Source organism: Rhododendron vialii, chromosome 5a, assembly GCF_030253575.1.
Source record: "Rhododendron vialii isolate Sample 1 chromosome 5a, ASM3025357v1".
In the NCBI taxonomy this organism is placed as follows: Eukaryota; Viridiplantae; Streptophyta; class Magnoliopsida; order Ericales; family Ericaceae; genus Rhododendron; species Rhododendron vialii.
Window position 1 is genome coordinate 34,012,530 of NC_080561.1, and position 17,042 is coordinate 34,029,571.

General features: G+C 38.1%; 1 protein-coding gene across 9 annotated transcripts; it reads left to right on the forward strand.

Moving 5' to 3' along the window:
• The first annotated feature begins 1,072 nt into the window (after positions 1-1,072).
• LOC131326733 (histone-lysine N-methyltransferase SUVR4-like) lies at positions 1,073-15,038 on the forward strand. 9 transcript variants are annotated; one of them, XR_009200099.1, is made up of 10 exons: positions 1,073-1,224; positions 2,729-2,960; positions 3,085-3,625; positions 6,198-6,766; positions 7,869-8,134; positions 10,118-10,184; positions 10,300-10,350; positions 11,044-11,135; positions 12,525-12,595; positions 14,140-15,038. XR_009200099.1 is itself a non-coding variant. In XM_058359597.1 (8 exons), the coding sequence occupies exons 1-8, from the start codon at positions 2,778-2,780 to the stop codon at positions 14,660-14,662; spliced, it is 1,776 nt and encodes a 591-aa protein (XP_058215580.1). In that variant the 5' UTR covers positions 1,707-2,777; the 3' UTR covers positions 14,663-15,038. The 9 variants fall into 9 exon arrangements, 3 of the variants coding, with proteins under 3 accessions (XP_058215581.1, XP_058215582.1, XP_058215580.1); XR_009200101.1 differs by lacking the exon at positions 1,073-1,224 and having other exon boundaries at positions 1,705-2,960; positions 14,140-14,365; positions 14,656-15,038; XR_009200102.1 differs by lacking the exon at positions 1,073-1,224 and adding an exon at positions 1,705-2,453.
• The last annotated feature ends 2,004 nt before the right edge of the window (positions 15,039-17,042 follow it).

A 17,042-nucleotide genomic window follows, 5' to 3' on the forward strand; every position in this document is an offset into this window, starting at 1 on the left:
AGATTACTGAATTAATTCAAACACTGGAATGAAATTACTCCAGGTATTGTATTTATAAGAATATCATTCCAAGTAATCATATTTCTAATATTCCCACTCAATAAAATTTCTAGAAATTTGATTCCTAATAATTACATTCTTATTCTTATTGAAGATTCTGGTCACTCAAACTAAGCCTTAGATTCAATTTTGATAACAGAAATTTTGAGTAAGAATGTAAACTTGATCTTATATCTCCGTGATTCTTATATTTGTAACAGACCGAAATTGGAATGCGATTCCCAATGACAAATTCAACAAGAAATCACATTCCACGATTAAGTGAGAATTCAATTCATCCCTTTGCCTCGTTGCATAGGATAAAATCTTAGATTCCAAATTCGATACTTAAAATAATAAACGTCCACCCTAGCAAATTTTTCAAATAAGATTATTGAATTAATCAAAACGCTCAAATGAAACTAAATAGGATTATTAGTTCCAGTATTGAATTATTAAAATTTTGATCCCTGATAATCATAATCATATTCTCATTTAGAAAGTCTACGGACCCCGACCGAAGAGATCCTGACGGCGTGTCGGGCCCACTTCGGACATCGGACGGCTGATCCGAGCCGTCCAAATTTTTTTTTTAAAAATCGAGTGGGCCCACGCGAGAATTAACGGCATCCGATGTGTGTAGGATGCCGATACAAAAAAAATAGAGTGTTTGGATCGACTACCTACACACATCGGATGCCATTGATTCTCACGTAGAGCCACTCGATTTTTTTATAGAATTTTTGGATTGCTCGGATCAGCCGTCCGGTGGCTGAAGTGGGCCCGGCGTGCCGTCGGGATCCCTTTCGGTCGGGAACTGTAGCACAGCTGATTCTCATTCCCCCTCCAGATTTATCATCTAAACCTAGTCTTGGGGTTTGTTTGGAAAAAGAAAAGAAAATAAGGAAAATATTTCCCCAAACTCTTGTTTGAGGAAAGTACAACCATTTTTCTTTTCAGCAGTTCAAAAAACTTTAAATAAAGTACTCCAAACAGACGCTTAAAGCTGCTTTTCTTAACGGGCACGCTGTACGTACTCTCACTCCGCTTCTAACCGCCCTACTCGCTCTCTCTCTCTCTCTCTCTCTCTCTCTCTCTCTCTCTCTCTTCTAAACACCACCGGGAGGGAGGATCGCGCCGGCCGCCTTTACTACGCATTGCTTTCGTGTTAGATGCAACCTTTCGGTAATATATATTTATACCTTCGTTCTCTACTCTGTTTTTTCTCGGGCTACCAAACAGAGCATTGTTTTTATGAATGCAAAATTGTTGAACTACGATGTATCATTTCAAGTTTGTAAAAGCTATCTTGTGTTTTTTTCCACCAATTTGTCTGGTAGTTTCATTCTGTGATGCTTACATTCGTTTTTTTTTTTTTTTTGTTCGGGGCTTTGTCACATAATACTTGAAAATCTCCTTGTGTGCTCCATTCTCGATTCTCGCACTGCGTTCATGCTGTCAATTTTTGCATTTTTGCTCTCAAAGATTTTAGTATTTTGGGATGTGTTCCACGGACGCTTTAATGTTCCGCTTGCGCTCCTCTTCGCGCATGCACGCATGAGTTATGTGCCTTAGGTTGGGGGTGGGGTCAAGCTTTTATTATTGGATGTGATTTTTGACGCTGTTAATGAATATTAATGATGATGAAATAGCCTGATATTCGTTTAAGAGAGCTTTAGGGTTTACAAAACTAAAGATGATCTATAGGTATACTTCACTTAGCTTTGGATTAGGAGCAATGATTGTTGAGTTATTTCCCTTAAATTTGGCGAAAATCTGGGCGGAGGTGTGTGGAGGGTGTGGCACTTGCAAGCCCTAGTTCAAAATTTATAACAAAACAAAAGTCAGATTCGGTACTTACCGGTATCCAAATGTCTTGAATTTTTTTAGGCAAAAAATGAAAAAGGAACAATTTAGACGATACGCGTTTCGAGTAGTAATAAATATAATTTCTCAATGGCTTTGGCTTAAAGACAACAAGATAGTCGAACTGAGCCTTTATTTTTTTTTAAACTAAAAACAAAGCCCAGTACCAAGCATGATTTTACACCTACCTTTCTCTTCGTATTTTAGGAAAAACATCCAACATTACTAGTGGACTCCAACTGAACAACGCCAACCCCCTATCCAAATCCAGGCTCCGCCATGACCCCTATATTTGTTTCATGTGTGTCTAGTATAATCGCTAGAGTATCATGTTCCAACTGGGGAGCTGCCTATGAGATCTGTTGGGTTCCCTTTAATATCACCTTTGCTTTCTCTCCAAGATTGTTATGTGTTATAAACAAAATCACAGCTAGAATTCAAAGTTTGGGCTTCTTAGTTCCTGTCCTTTGTAGAAAGGCTTCATATTATCATGTCTTTATTGTTCAACGTTCTCCAAGATTGTTGAACTTGTTGAAATTATTGACAGAGTACGTTTGTTTTGGTCAAAGTACTTATTTGAAGTTCATTTGGAATGTATTGCAGATCATTTGTTCATGTTTTGCATTTCTTTGAAATGACTTTTGTACCCTTTATTGGTCAATGCACTAGGATGTAAAGAATGGAAGTAATCGACAGCTCTGTTACCTTTTTAGGTTCCTGTAACATTGGACTTGCTTAATTCGCATGAACTATTTTTGTTTATTTTTCGTGGTCATTCTTGAGAGACTGACAAACGTTAAGCCAATTTGATGTGTGCTCGTAGATACTGAATTACAAATATCCTGAGGTTCCTCGTAACTTTTGAATAATTGATGGCACCCAATCCAAGAGTTTTGGAGGCCTTCAGAGCAATGAAGAACTTGGGCATTTCTCCGGAGACTGTCAGTCCGGTGCTCAAGAACCTTCTGAAACTGTATAACAAGAATTGGGAACTCATTGAGGAGGATAACTATCGTACTCTTGCTGATGCTATATTTGAGTATGCAGATGATAAGGTTTACTCTTTTACTAAATACTATTTTTTTCAACGATCCTTACATTATCTTCTTTCTCTTATCACCTTCCTTTTCTTCTTGTTTATGATTTCCTTGCAAATTTTATCCCACTACCTTTCTTTAGAAAAGGCAAGATAACGAGAAAGATGCCATGGAGTATGATGTGTCAGAACCTCCATTGAAGAAAATACACTTGGAACCGCAGGAAGATCAGGCTTCGTCAGAACCTCCATTGAAGAAAATACACTTGGAACCGCAGGAAGATCAGGCTTCGTCAACAGCGAATAGCGGGAATACCGTGTTGGTTCTAGAAGCTAATGGAATGCCACTGACTTCAATTGCTCCAAAACTGATGGAGTCCTCTCAGGCGCATTCGAAAGATAAGAAAACTGAATCTAGTTCTCATTCCCGTCACTCAGCTTTTAGAAACAAAGGGAAGGACCCCATTTCTAGCTCTGGTTTGACCCAAGTAACAAAATCATCTTCCGAGAGGGCATCATCTGCCTTTCATTCTAATCAGGGGAGTGATGGAATTGGTTTTGACCATATGCTGAGAGAAAAGAAGCACAAAGATTGTCTTGGTAATGGTTTCGTGGTGCCTAAAAGAAAGCAAACTGTTCATGACGTACCACATTTGGCATTACCATCTTCTGTGGTCCAGTCAGGTACTTATGTCAGTCCAACATGTTATTACCATATGCAATAGTTCTGCTTGTTTGGGTGCATGTGTACCTTTGTGCTTGGTTGTCTTAGGATGTTCAATGTTGGCAATTTCCATAATTCCTTAATATCCATGTTTATTATCACGTGCATGGCTTCTTCAGAATGAATGAATTATGTGAGTTTGATACTAAGCACTTGACATGGATGTGGGAACTGTATTTCCCATGTTATATCATCATTTCCATTATATGCCTATAATCTTCATTTCGATTTTATGCCTATTCTGTTGGATTGTTGCTTCAAAATGAGTAAGGTGCCTTCATAGCACGCTGTATCATATGAAGCACCATTTTGTCCCACCAAATAGATTAGAAAGTGAAAAAAAATAAAATCTTTGTTTTTGGATTCTGCATACCTTTTAATTAAAGTTTGATGGTCGCACCCTTAGACCTACACGGTAGACCAATCCGAGTCCATCTGTCACAAAAACCAAACTAAGCTGATGGTTTGATGACCCCTAGATCTGCACCTGCACTGAAGTGCAACGCAAATTGTTAAAACGTATACTTTGCAATCTTATTCCTCAAGATTTTTTTTGGCACGTTTGGTGTTTAAACGGAAATTAAAGTTACTAAGTTAGATACTACTCCCTCTGTCCCCATTCTTTTGTCCTTCGTTCTATCCTAACCGGATTGCAAATTGATGATAAATTTTAATTGGTAATACTTTTTATATGCAATATGGATCTTGTTTGATATGTGACGACCCGAATTTTTACATTCCTCAAAACAAATATCTCCAATAAGTACAAGTGTCCAAATAAATATACATGATGGGCCCTAAAATCCTCCAAAATAATGTCTATAACTAAAACTTCCAATACTCCAACTCGGGTCCCTACTTAACTTGCTCTGCACCTGAAAAATATAAAACGCCCGGGTATTATATGCAATACGAGGACAATTAACATGGCTAGCAATAAAGATATGCTTAATAAACGAGGATAGCAAATCAAGTAGATCATTCTGAACGTTTTTCATTTCATCTATAGCCTATCACCCGGCTTATTTCAGTAACATGCCAAGTACCACACAGGTCAACATCTGTATAGGCCACTTGGGCCCCATAATTTCTCTGGACTCCCCGTAGGGCAGTCAATCATACATTTCTCATACTTCTCTGACCCGGCAGGCTTGCACATGTACCAATTTGTTTCTTTGTGTCATGATATAAAAAATGACAATAACTGAATCAATAAACTTAGAGGTCAAATGAGTACAAAATATGAGAGAATCAACAGAACACTCTTTTTTGCAAAGAGATTTAGCTAGAATGTATTGCACATTATCCGGTACCTTAAAAAACGATCGTGTCTGGCAAATATGTGATACAAAGTTCTTGGCCAAAGGTCACTGTCTGAAACATTACATCAATTCTATGGCCAAATGCCACTGCCACCCACAGCCGAAAACTTCACTTGCTAAAAGTGATGAGTCACTCTCTCTCCCTCTACCTAGAATCTCCACATGGCAATACAAAACTCTAAAAATCCTAAGGCTTAAAACACCAGTCGGTTATAACTCCACCACCAACAATAATCCATTAAATTCTATATTGCTTATATTTTCTTTGTAATTTATTTCCTATTCTCACCTTTAATCTGCTAGAATAATTAATGAAAAAGACGGGATGTCACATGATAGATCTCAATGAGCTCTTTTAAACAAAGTTTTCAAAATCACCTAAAAAGTTATAGATTGCAAGATATAATCAATAGAAAAGTGGCACGAACACTCAAAAAGGACAAAAGAATTGGGACAGAGGGAGTATTATTCTTTTCCTAGTTCCTGTATGCTTTTTGGTCAAAGCCAACGTCAGTGGGCTACGTAATTGGAAAAGAGAGGCCAGACTTTTGGATTTGACTCCTCTATCACTTCTCTGATTATTTCCATTTAAATGTTTATGGATGCTGATTAAACTACCTTCATCCCATATTTTTGGTACTTCATGAGAATTTCAACTTTTTAAAGGGATATTGCAATTAATGTAGTTGGATTCAAATCGCAAACATGATTTCCTAATTTGCCACCAATTTTTCTCACTATAAATGTATTTATTGCTATTTACAATGGATAATCATCTAAAGTTACAAACTTTTTGCTTTCATTCTCAAAACGGAGGTACATTTTATAACATCTCCAAATGGAATAAAGGACCAAAAAGATGGATGTGTAAATGCTCAGCTACCTGAATCGAGTAAGAAACCAACGAACCCGTACCTCAATCACCCATGACTTACTCTTTTCCTTTTTGTATGGAGAATTCCTCTAGCTTCTATGGGCGTGCAATTGCTGTTACATATTTACCGAGTATTGTTTATTCATGGGATATGACCTCCCCAGAAGTGGTGGATATCCTTGATATGAGTGTAAGGCGTATAGGTAGTAAAAGTGCTTTCAGATAAGTGGAAAGTGTGTCAATATGCTACATATTTTGGAATATTCTTGCCCAGCGGTTAGCAAGGCCCTTTATTCAGATCTGACTTACTACCCTGGGTTTGTTTTGTTCTTCCAGGTAATCCAGAGGGTTCACATAGTTTGGGGGTTTCTCTGCAACAACCTACGAGTCGTGATAGGAAACGGCCTTTTTGTAAAATGCATGCTGACATAACGAAAGGGACTGAAAAGGTAAGGATTTCATTACTTGATGAAAGTGGCAAGGAGCAGTTACCGAATTTCAATTATTTGCCTGAGAACACAGTTTATCAGAATGCTTACATCCATTTCGCGTTGGCTCGGATTGCGGATACTGATTGCTGTTCAAGTTGTTTAGGGGATTGTCTTTCATTACCTGTACCTTGTGAATGTGCTGGTGATACTGGGGGAGAGTTTGCCTACACATCCGAAGGCCTGCTGAGAGAAGAATTTCTCAATAAGTGTATTTCTATGAATGAAGCTCCTAGGGAGCATTATCAAGTATATTGCATCGATTGCCCATTAGAAAGGGCTAAGAATGAACACATGCCTGCAAAATGCAAGGGCCATCTCGTGAGAAAGTTCATCAAGGAATGTTGGAGGAAATGTGGCTGTGACATGCTGTGTGGAAATCGAGTTGTGCAGCGAGGTATCTCACGTGAGTTGCAGGTGAGCCACGATCTGCTATTCCTTTTTTTTTTTTTTGGTGTCTGTACAAGTGCGGAATCAGGTTTGGAAGAGAGTGGCATGTGGTCATTATAGTTAGTATGTTGCTGGACTTCTAAAATCTACGCCGATACGTTAATTCTTTAAATAGTAGGACGTGTACACTGTACATGTTGCGGATACGTTGAATGTGATATATTCATCTGTGTATTAGTTATACAGATGACCATAAGTTTGTGCTCCAAATTTGAATAGTGGATAGGATACAATAAATTATGAAATATTTGGACGGGCACAAGACTCAAGAGTCAAGAAATCCTTAAACGTAGCCTTTGCTTCTCTCTAGACATTTTAACTGAAGTTTAAATTATTTTTTTTTTGGTACTTCGGAATGTTCTGAAGGTTAAATATGATTAGCCATAAAAATAAGAAATTTCCCAACAAGTTTAACACAGTGATATGCTAAACTACAATTCTGGTAATCACATGTTAGTAAGCGTCTAAGAAGTGTCAAAAGCACATATTAATTTCTTTGTCATAGACACCTAAGAAATGTTGGACATGTTGCAAACAAAGTGTTGGACATGTGTCCGAATAAAATTATTTGTTTCTAATTATGGACGCGAAAAAAAGAGTGCCAGACGCCCCTCGGACACAGGTAGGCCACACCTTCTTTAAAGTGTTAGTGCTTCTTAGTGTTGCGGCATTGCCCCACCAAAGAGACTCAAGTTTGGGCCTCAATGTACGAACTACACACCCACCCACCCATGCGCATATTCTAGTGGTATAAGCTTAGTGTTTCCACCAGTTGCATTCCATATTAACAATAATTATGCTTGCTTCTTGGAGGTCACTACGTCATTTTTTCAACTTCGCAATATTTGATTGTGTGGAATGATGCTCAATTCTCAACTTCACCTTCCCCCATTGATTGGTATCGAAGGGAGGCATCGAAGTTGATTTTTCCTGGTCATTTTTGCTTTATCTTGATTCCATCTGCTGATTAGTTATTTATGTACATATCCTGGGCTCTTCAGAATTCCCTTCTTAGCTCTTCTTTTCTGCACCATTATTATCTCTTCAAGTTACTCCAGTTATGTTTCAGGTGTTCTTGACGAATGAAGGTAAAGGCTGGGGTCTTAGAAGCCTCCAGGACTTGCCGAAAGGTGCTTTTGTCTGCGAATATGTTGGGGAAATTTTGACCAACATGGAATTATATGAGCGGAATCAGCAAAGCAGTGGAAGTGAGAGACATACATACCCAGTGATACTTGATGCAGATTGGGCTTCTGAGGGACTTTTGAAGGATGAAGAAGCACTTTGCTTGGATGCAACATTTAATGGGAATGTGGCGAGATTCATAAATCACAGGTAGTTTAGCAAGTATACTTGTCTGTGATTTTCTACTACCTATGGGTTTATCATCTGGAAATATTTGTATCTTTCTTTTGCAGTCATTTTCAGATTTCACTTCTCATTTTATCTGCTATATATTTGTACAGTCATATCTTGAAACAACACACACACACACTACAACTTGTGGTAAAAGTAGATTACATGTATATCTTTCTTCTTTTGCCGAGGGAAGTAAGTTCTCAAGGACTTCGATTTAATATGAGGCATACACTTTTTGCTTGACAATCCAGTGGAGAATTTTCTGAAAGGAACAAAATGAAGAAAGAAAGTGTTCAAGTGAGTTCATTGATTCAAACAGTCCAAAAGGAAAATGAAAAACTACAGAATGGTCACATTGTCAAATAGCTCTGCAATGTCTAGAAATAAAAATGACGGTACCCCCTTAAGAAGAGAGATGAAATCCTTGAAGTAGAAACAAACCAATTTTTGCCCCAATTAGTCTCATAATTTTCTAGCATGACATTTTCCTAGAAAAAAATTCCGTCATTCCTCTCTATTCAGTGGACTCAAAAAGCGGAACACGAAATGCATGTCCAATATCCCGAGCCTTGTCAGCTGCATCAGATCCTCTAAAATCATTTGCAGTCGAATTCCCAATCTACCTTCAACAACTGAAGCAGTCTTCACCATAAATTATAACCCTGGGGCAATGCAAAAGGTAAACAGTCTATATTTTCTTACCCTACACACAACACACTATTAAGGGTGCAAGTAGCAGTTATTTCTTTTCTGAACCACGTGAATGATATTAAGCTTGTTGTGAACCTTCTTCCATTAATCCATGCAAAGAATTTAACCCTTCTCGAGTGCACAACCATCCAAAATCATTTTGACTTGCGTGCGGGCATATTTTTTTTTTGTTGACTTTCAAATCCTTATGCTTGTAGAGGCGTTTGACAAGGTGCCACCAGCATAACTTCCAACAAAGGAACCACAAAAATGCCACCAGCATAACTTCCAACAAAGGAACCACAAAAATTAATCTTTAGAGTCCTAAAAAACTTAAAACTACCAAGAATTTTAGGTGCAATGGATAGGTGATGGCTATTTAGGTTGTAAAGTTTGTCTTCTCTGTTGTTTTGTTTGTGTCAATTGTATAGTGGTTGAGAGAGTTTGATTGTTTTTTTTGGAGCTATTTTTGGAGCTCTGTTGTGTTTAGCCAGGAATTGGGCTTTTCAATGGAAGTGTACTTATCAAAAATCAAAAAACAAAAAAACAAAATAAAGCAGTAGAACATAGAAACAAGTGAGCAAAATTAATATATCTTGAAGTAATTAAATCAAGTGCTTTTCCTTGTTGTAGTCCGTCTCTTTTGAAAGGGTATTAGTCTTTGGGTACTTGCAAAAAGGACTCTGATAACAGATGTGATTGAATGAGGCTAACAAAACTCAACTCAACTTAACCTTCGATTGAATGGCTGGAGAGCAAGAGAAAAGCTTTTGCAATCCATTTGATCCCAAAGTTGCTACTGAGATTGACATTTTATTCCTTAATAGCAAAAATTTAACCTCTCTCTTAAAGCATAGGAATTTTTCTGTTTCCACCGACATAGAAGACTGTTATTTTCTTGTACTGTTCAATGGTTGCTTAATGAGTAGCTTATCGTTTCATTTATCTATTCTACCTAATGGAGTCTCCGATTTCATTCCAACACTGGTTAATTCTCATGTTACAAGGGCAGATAGCTTGAATGGCTCACATTCTGCATACAGCTACGAGAACAGTGCTCAGAGTCGTACAAATATGAACTGCACGGACACGCAGTGAGAGAGACATATTTATATGGTTACTTGAACTAGGATTGTTTATGAGCTAATTACAGGAACATTTACTGAGAGTGATGGGACCTTCATTAGTTTTTTTTTTTTTGAACTGGTTATTTCTTTTGAAGATATAGTTTTAGTTTCTTTTTCTCTTTTAACTGCTTGTCTGTTCTAGATGCTCTGATGCAAATTTGCTCGAGATCCCTGTCGAAGTAGAGACCCCTGATCGCCATTATTATCATGTAAGGGTGTGACATTTCATTGCATAGTTACATGCATATATTGGTTTTGGGGCTACTAATACAAAATTACCTCTAGTGAACCACATCTAAAGTTGGCCTTGCTCCTTTTATGCAGCTTGCCTTTTTTACCAAAAGAAAAGTGGATGCTCTGGAAGAACTTACATGGGTAAGTGGATGATCGATATGAAGTTAATTGAAATGTATTTACGCATGGTCAGTAGAACGTGGTATGGGAGAGTCAGTAAAACTTGGAAAGGGCAGGGAGAGAGAGAGAGAGAGAGAGAGAGAGAGAGAGAGAGAGAGAGAGAGAGAGCAGGTTGTGAAAAGTAGCTATCAGAAGAAATAGGAAGTATATGTTCCTTGTGTTACTCTTGGGTGATTGGAGAGGAATAGTGATGTAACCTGGATATTTAAACCTTGCTAAAAAGAACTGCAGTTTCAACTAGTTGTTATCTTTTTCTCTTTAATTCCAGTATTTCATAAGCTTCTTATGTGTTGCATCAGTTTCCCTTGATTGGGAAATAAGTCGTTCTTCATTGTGGAACTATATGTGTCCGTGTGCTTATAAATTGAATCTTTTGTTATTTGTTAAAGGTTTGAAAATGTTATCGTTTCCTCCTCCCTTCTTTTGGTTATATCATAGGAACATAACTAACGGGAGGTTGGGTGTCTGAATCTGTGGGTGAGTTGTCAGATTTGCACTGATAATGGTATTTCTTGAAACAACATGGGTTGTATTTCATGTAATACATAGTGAATGTGTGCAAATATGTGGTAGTAGCAATGTAGCTTGGTCAAATCAATTGCTATTTCACTTTATCCTTACAACTATTTATATTGCATATGGTATGAATTGCAGGACTACGGGATTGATTTCTATGATCATAATCATCCTATCAAGGCATTTCAATGCTGTTGTGGAAGTGGATTATGTCGAGGAGTGAGGAAAATGTAAGTATGTTTTTATCTTTTGCAAGATGCTCGCAATTGTGGCCTTACTGCTTGTAGATTCTTTTGATAACCCTTGTCCTTATCGTATGAAATTTGATTTCCATATTCCTTATTGTGAGTCTACTCGGAGGTATATTTAGCATATAGGAGCTTCTACCCAAAAGGCCCATATGAACTTGTCCTAGTTTTTCTTGTTTGATAATCTTTTGTTTTGTGGTCAGAAGCTAGTTGATGTTGCCTTTCGCATGAGTAATGGATTTGAAAAGGGAAGTTATGGGCTTAACTTGGATTGGCAAGACAAGACTTTTTTAAACTATGTTTGGATGCATGGTAGGGTAATGAACAGAAGTTTATGTTTGGAGAGGAAGGAGGACGGAAGGAGGGGAAGTATCTATCCTTGTGTTCTCTGATAATAGTTACGGAGTATAAGTTGAAGGGAGGTGGAGAAGCTAAATAGTTAATTGGTGATTCTGTTTGAACCAAAAAAAAAAAAAACATTTGTTTAGCCACAAAAATTTAGAAACATTTAATCACAATTTTATCCCTTAGTTATAAATGCGATTAAGGACAAAAGCATATGAAATTTACATGGATATAAATTTGGATAAAGATATGAGCTATGTGGCACTGATACTTCACTGGAAGCACATACCGGTGTCAAACACTTTCTGAACTCGGATACGCTCCGGACACGTGTCCAAGTGGGTGAAATTCTAATAACCAAACCTTTGAAGTTGGGGTAAAATTGCAATAACAGAACTCCCGGTACATAACAAATACTTAGGGAATTAGGGCTGATATATATTGACCAAGGCAAACTGTAATATATATCGACTCATACACTAGTCAATTACCTCTCCCCCCCCCCCCACTGACCGTCAATCACCCCTCGCCAGTGCCAGGCACCATTCGGTAAGGCTCTCTCTCTTCCATTCTTTTTTATGTATGTCCTTGCTTTAACTTGCTCTTTTCTTTTTGTTGAAACGTGAAGCATATAGGCAAGATTTGATTTTCATGAAAAAATAATCAATTTCAATAACCAAGTCAATAAGTTTGACTAACACTTAGTTATAGTGAATCTGATTATATGTTTTGTAAAACATAAACAGTTGAAAGCCCACCAGCATGTTTAATGCTTTTAACTTACGTAAAAGGTTTTCAACTCATCAAGAATGCATCAAGCCGCCCACATTTGGAGACCATAGGCCCATCAATCTGCATGTTTGGCAGGTGGAAGACACATTGTTATAAGTTTTGTGACTTTTCTCTCCCTACCTGAATGAAAACACCAACTCACACACAGAGAGAGACTCTCTCTCTCTCTCTCTCCATGGCTTTGATGTCTGCTGGTTGCCTGGTTCTTCATCTTTCCCATTGGTCTTTGTCAAGGTTGATCTGCTGATGCCGATCAAAAAAAGAGAGGTTGATCTGCTGATACGCTTCTGGATCCTCTGCAATAGGTATTATACCTTGTATATTCTTCATCTTTGTTTTCTTCTTCAATCTGCAGCTTTTCTTCTTCATCTTTAATCTCTTGTATCATCTCATAACTCAACCATGTTCGAGTAAAATTAGGTATTCGACACCGATCCCTTACCTGATCTTTGTTGTGTTGTGTTGACACGGGTACCTCCCCAAAAATGGGGGGATCCTTATAACATAGGGTGTGAGCAAAAACAAACTATGATGAGTTTTTAGAGATTCTGGGTTTACTGTTTATGGGTTATGGTAGTAAAATTATTGGGGACAGAGAGAGGTATTTAAAAATCTAAATTTCTTTTAAAGTGTAGAGAGCGCTTCTTTGGTTTCATATAGAATCACTCACAATTGATCCTTAAAGAATAAGAATGAACGGTACGTGGTATTAGAAAATATTATAGTAACAAGCACTTAACATCTCCCTCATTTTGGAGGGGAAGACAGGTGGCTCTAATGGTGGGCCTTCTCCCTCCATATATTTTCCATCCTCAAAAACAGTTCATACACGGTTACATTGGCCCTTCTGTTCGTATCTTCATTTACCAAGGAACCTCTCGATTGAAATATACAGTTATGCTGTGAAAGGCTGTGAAAGGCATAGGTAGAGTATGAGTAGAAGATGTTTTAGCTTCTTTTGACGCAAGGTTTAATGCTTAGGAGAGAGACCTAGCCTTGGGCTTTTAAGGCTGATGAACTAAGTACCACGGACACGAACACTTGACACGACACGAAACACGAGTTTCCAACTTAAGGGAGGACACGGCACGTTGGGGACACATTAGATAAATAATTAAATATCTGTACATTCGTATCACGCTCCCTGCTTAAATGACTCTATTGCAGAATTCCAAAACAAGGCTCTAATTCTGATAAAATACCATATATGCCTTCAATTCATTGACGCATGTCATTAAGTCATACACAGGAAGTCTTCCTACAAAATGTGTTGGACCATTCACACGGGTCAATATTTCCTATCCAACATCTTTTATCACATAAAATGTTGAGAATTCTCCAAGCTTTCTTTAACCATAGCCTACTATTTCATTTGACACTCTCAATATGTCCCGCTAGTGTCCATAAAATGTCAGGAGGGTGTTGTAACGTGTCCCGTGTGTGCTCTAGAGTATAACTAGAGTGTTTGCACGACAAATTGGAAAAAAAAAAACTAGGACACATTCAATTTGAGCGTGAGACACGTGTCCAAAAAGTGTCGGCGTGTCCAACCAATAATGCAAACTGAATTGAAAAAAAAGGGAAGAATTTCTCTGACGCAATTACCAAGGGTTGTCAACGGTCACAAGCAGGGCATCCGTTGTCTTTTGTGCAATGTCATTTCTGTTGTTGGAATACCCATTGGATAAGAACATGGAAATCGTCTTTCAGATTTTAGAAGAAAAGAATTTTCTACTGCTTGCCACTTCAAAATTTTGGTAGCTTCCTATCATGTGATATCCTTTCATGTGATCCTCATGTGATGCAAAATGGAACTCACCACAATTCACTTGTACCGTTCACTTTACAGGAATACCAGCCTCAGTTTGTTCGTCAGCCATGCAAAAACTCATATTGATTGGATATCAGTACCCACCTGAGCAAAGCATAAATGTCGACAGTGACCGTCTATTTTTCTTATAACCAATACCACTCGACCAGCCCTTACCGATGTCCGATGGACCTAATTTTTTACATGCGTGATAAACACATGGAGACATGTAAATGAATGTCTTGGATCGTCACGTTGGACCTTGGTAGGTCCTATTTTGCGTTACATGAGATGATCATCACATGAGAGGATTTTGATTTCGCTTGTATATAAGGCTGTGTTTATCCTTTGTGTTTCTGCCAAAGCTGTGTTTTGATTTTGGCTTTGTGGAGGGATTTACAAAGAGAAGGGAAATTGTTGGGGAACCAAAAATATGAATTCGTCACTTCATTCTCTTCTTGTCTTTTCCATTACAGTTTCCTTTCCCTCTATAAATCCCTCTGCAAATCCACGATGGAGACACAGCCTAAATATTACTATTAACTTCTCTGACAGGAACTGAATCAAGTGCCTTTCAGATGACCAACCGGTGAGATACTAAGTCCTGTTCCAAGATATGCTGAGAAGCATAAAATGGAGTACAAACCTTCCTAATGACATTTTTTGTACTTCTGCTACTGCAGATATTCGTTTAGCTGCACTATAGTGTTTTCTTTAGGATATTGTCGTAGAGGATTTTCTGACAGGTGAATAAATTCATGCTGGTAATTTTCCAGGGGAAAAACAAACCTAGATATAAGTGATTTTGTTGACTCTTCCAATTGCCCTCGGCATTTTTGTCAAGCTATATGTTCTTCCTCGGAAAGGGTAATTATCGTACTTTAGACCTAATTCAGTATAGCCACTACTTGGCAATGGAAAGTACACAAGTTTCTCTCTTTCGCCGCAAATTGTTTATATTGTTCTTCTCTTTCTATCTGTCCTTCCCCTCTTCTCCCAACTATTTGTTCTTGTCTGTGATGTTTTTCCATGTTTAGGTCCAACTTCTTTTTTCAGCTTGTTAGTTGCCTGAAATTTTACTACATTATTCATGTGGCCGTATTTTTGGCATTTGGATGCTATTATTTGTGAAGGAGTTGCAAATTTGATGGGGAATTCAATCCCGCAAAACATGGATATGCATATCCTTAGGAAATGTTATAATAGCGGTAATCCTCCCCTTTCTTCTATGGGATTCAAGCAATCTTATCATCCATAGTCCAACCAATCAAACCTGACTTATTTAGATGGTGCTGTAGCCTGTAGTAGATTTCATTTAAAACGAGCTGAGTTCGGTCGTAGACGTTGAGATTTAAGAGGCTTTAAAAAAGAGAAATTACCTGCTTTTAAGTGTGTCATCCACTAGCGGATGGTGATTTTGGTTTATCAGGATTAGATGAGGTATGTGTAAATTGGTTCGAACACCTAAGCTGTCGAAAAAAAGAGAGAACGAGAATTCACCAATTGGATTATGGTGGGGATCTATTTGGTTCAACTGTGACATCTGCTGGTGTTTTGCCAAGAACTTACTTGAGTCTTGAGGTCTTTTTTGCTGGGAAGATTTTTAAATAACCTCCAAACTTTCATCTCATAACCGCGTGCATTTTCACAAATTATAACTAGACACCTAAACTTTACGACGTTAGGGTGTGTTCCACTAATTAAAATAAGTAATTATTTTTTGAATTAAATGTGATGTATTGTAAGAGAATGACATGTCTCGTAAACGAAAATAAGTGCTTAAAAAATAAGATCCTTAAATGGAACGAGGTGTCGTCTCAATCCGTATTCCGTTAATTAACTCACGGAAGTTGTTGATATGGATTGAGGGTGGAGGGGGGGTTACATTAGTTTATAGTATTTCAAGTTGTTGTGAAAAAGAAATTTAGAACTAACAAAGAAATTGCTTAGAGTTTGAATTCAAATAGGAATAGAATCACTCAAAGGATAAAATGATGCTATAAGAGGATATCCGATAGGATGGAGTTGGGGAGGTTAAAAAATTACGGATACACGCAGCCTAAAATTCATTAGTATTTCAGGTGGGATGGCTTGCTGCTCCTTAGCCATAGGGTGGGTCCTAGTAATCTTTGTTATGTTCTAGTGGACCCCGAATTGTTTAGATATATGCCTCTCTCTTTCTCTCTGTCCAGGAAATCTCATGAGTCAACTTTTGCTCAACGTTGCGAAAAATTATTCATCGCTCCTGCGGCACTGTCAAGTGGTGCTCCAGAGTTTTTCTCAATCACAAAATTCTGCGGGACTTGAGACTAAGTGTGGACCTCATTGTAATGTGTGGTTTTTTGAAGATGCATGGGTCACTGTCATGTGGTGCCCGAAGGGCATTGAATAATCCCTCCAACGCTCTAGCCTAGTCCTCCTCATATGGGAGGTCAGAGTTTGAACTTCATTATGGACATTTGGGATTCAAGACAATTGATAGTTTGTGGGCTAATGTACTAACACCTTGCTAACTAGGGGTGAGCAAAAAACCCGTAAAACCGACCCGACCCGAAGGGTCTCGGGCAGGGCCAAACATGTGGTTCGGTCGAGTACGGGTTCATTTTCTATTAAAAATCAGATTTCGGTTCGGGGTTTGGGGTGCTGTGTTTTTTACCCAACTAGACCCGACCAATTCATATAGATTAATTCGGGTTTGGTTGGGCCGGACCCGACCCGACATTAAAAAAATAAATAAATAAATTCGGGTTCGCGGACGGTTCTTACTACTTGTTCGGTTCGGGGCCAAAAATGATGTTACCCGACATGTCGGGTTTGGGGCCAAACCCGACCCGTGCACACCCCTATTGCTAACCCCCGCTGATATATACAATATTGATAAAAAAAAAAACTTTTGTAACATCAAAGAAAAAAAATACTTTGCTCAATATTTTGCAGGTTAC

Excerpts from the sequence above, each read along its gene's own strand:
- LOC131326733 (XM_058359597.1), top strand. The coding sequence starts at position 2,778 with ATGGCACCCAATCCAAGAGTTTTGGAGGCCTTCAGAGCAATGAAGAAC. Across the intron at positions 3,626-6,197 it reads ATCTTCTGTGGTCCAGTCAG|GTAATCCAGAGGGTTCACAT; the intron begins GTACTTATGTCA and ends TTGTTCTTCCAG. Across the intron at positions 10,185-10,299 it reads CTGATCGCCATTATTATCAT|CTTGCCTTTTTTACCAAAAG; the intron begins GTAAGGGTGTGA and ends CCTTTTATGCAG.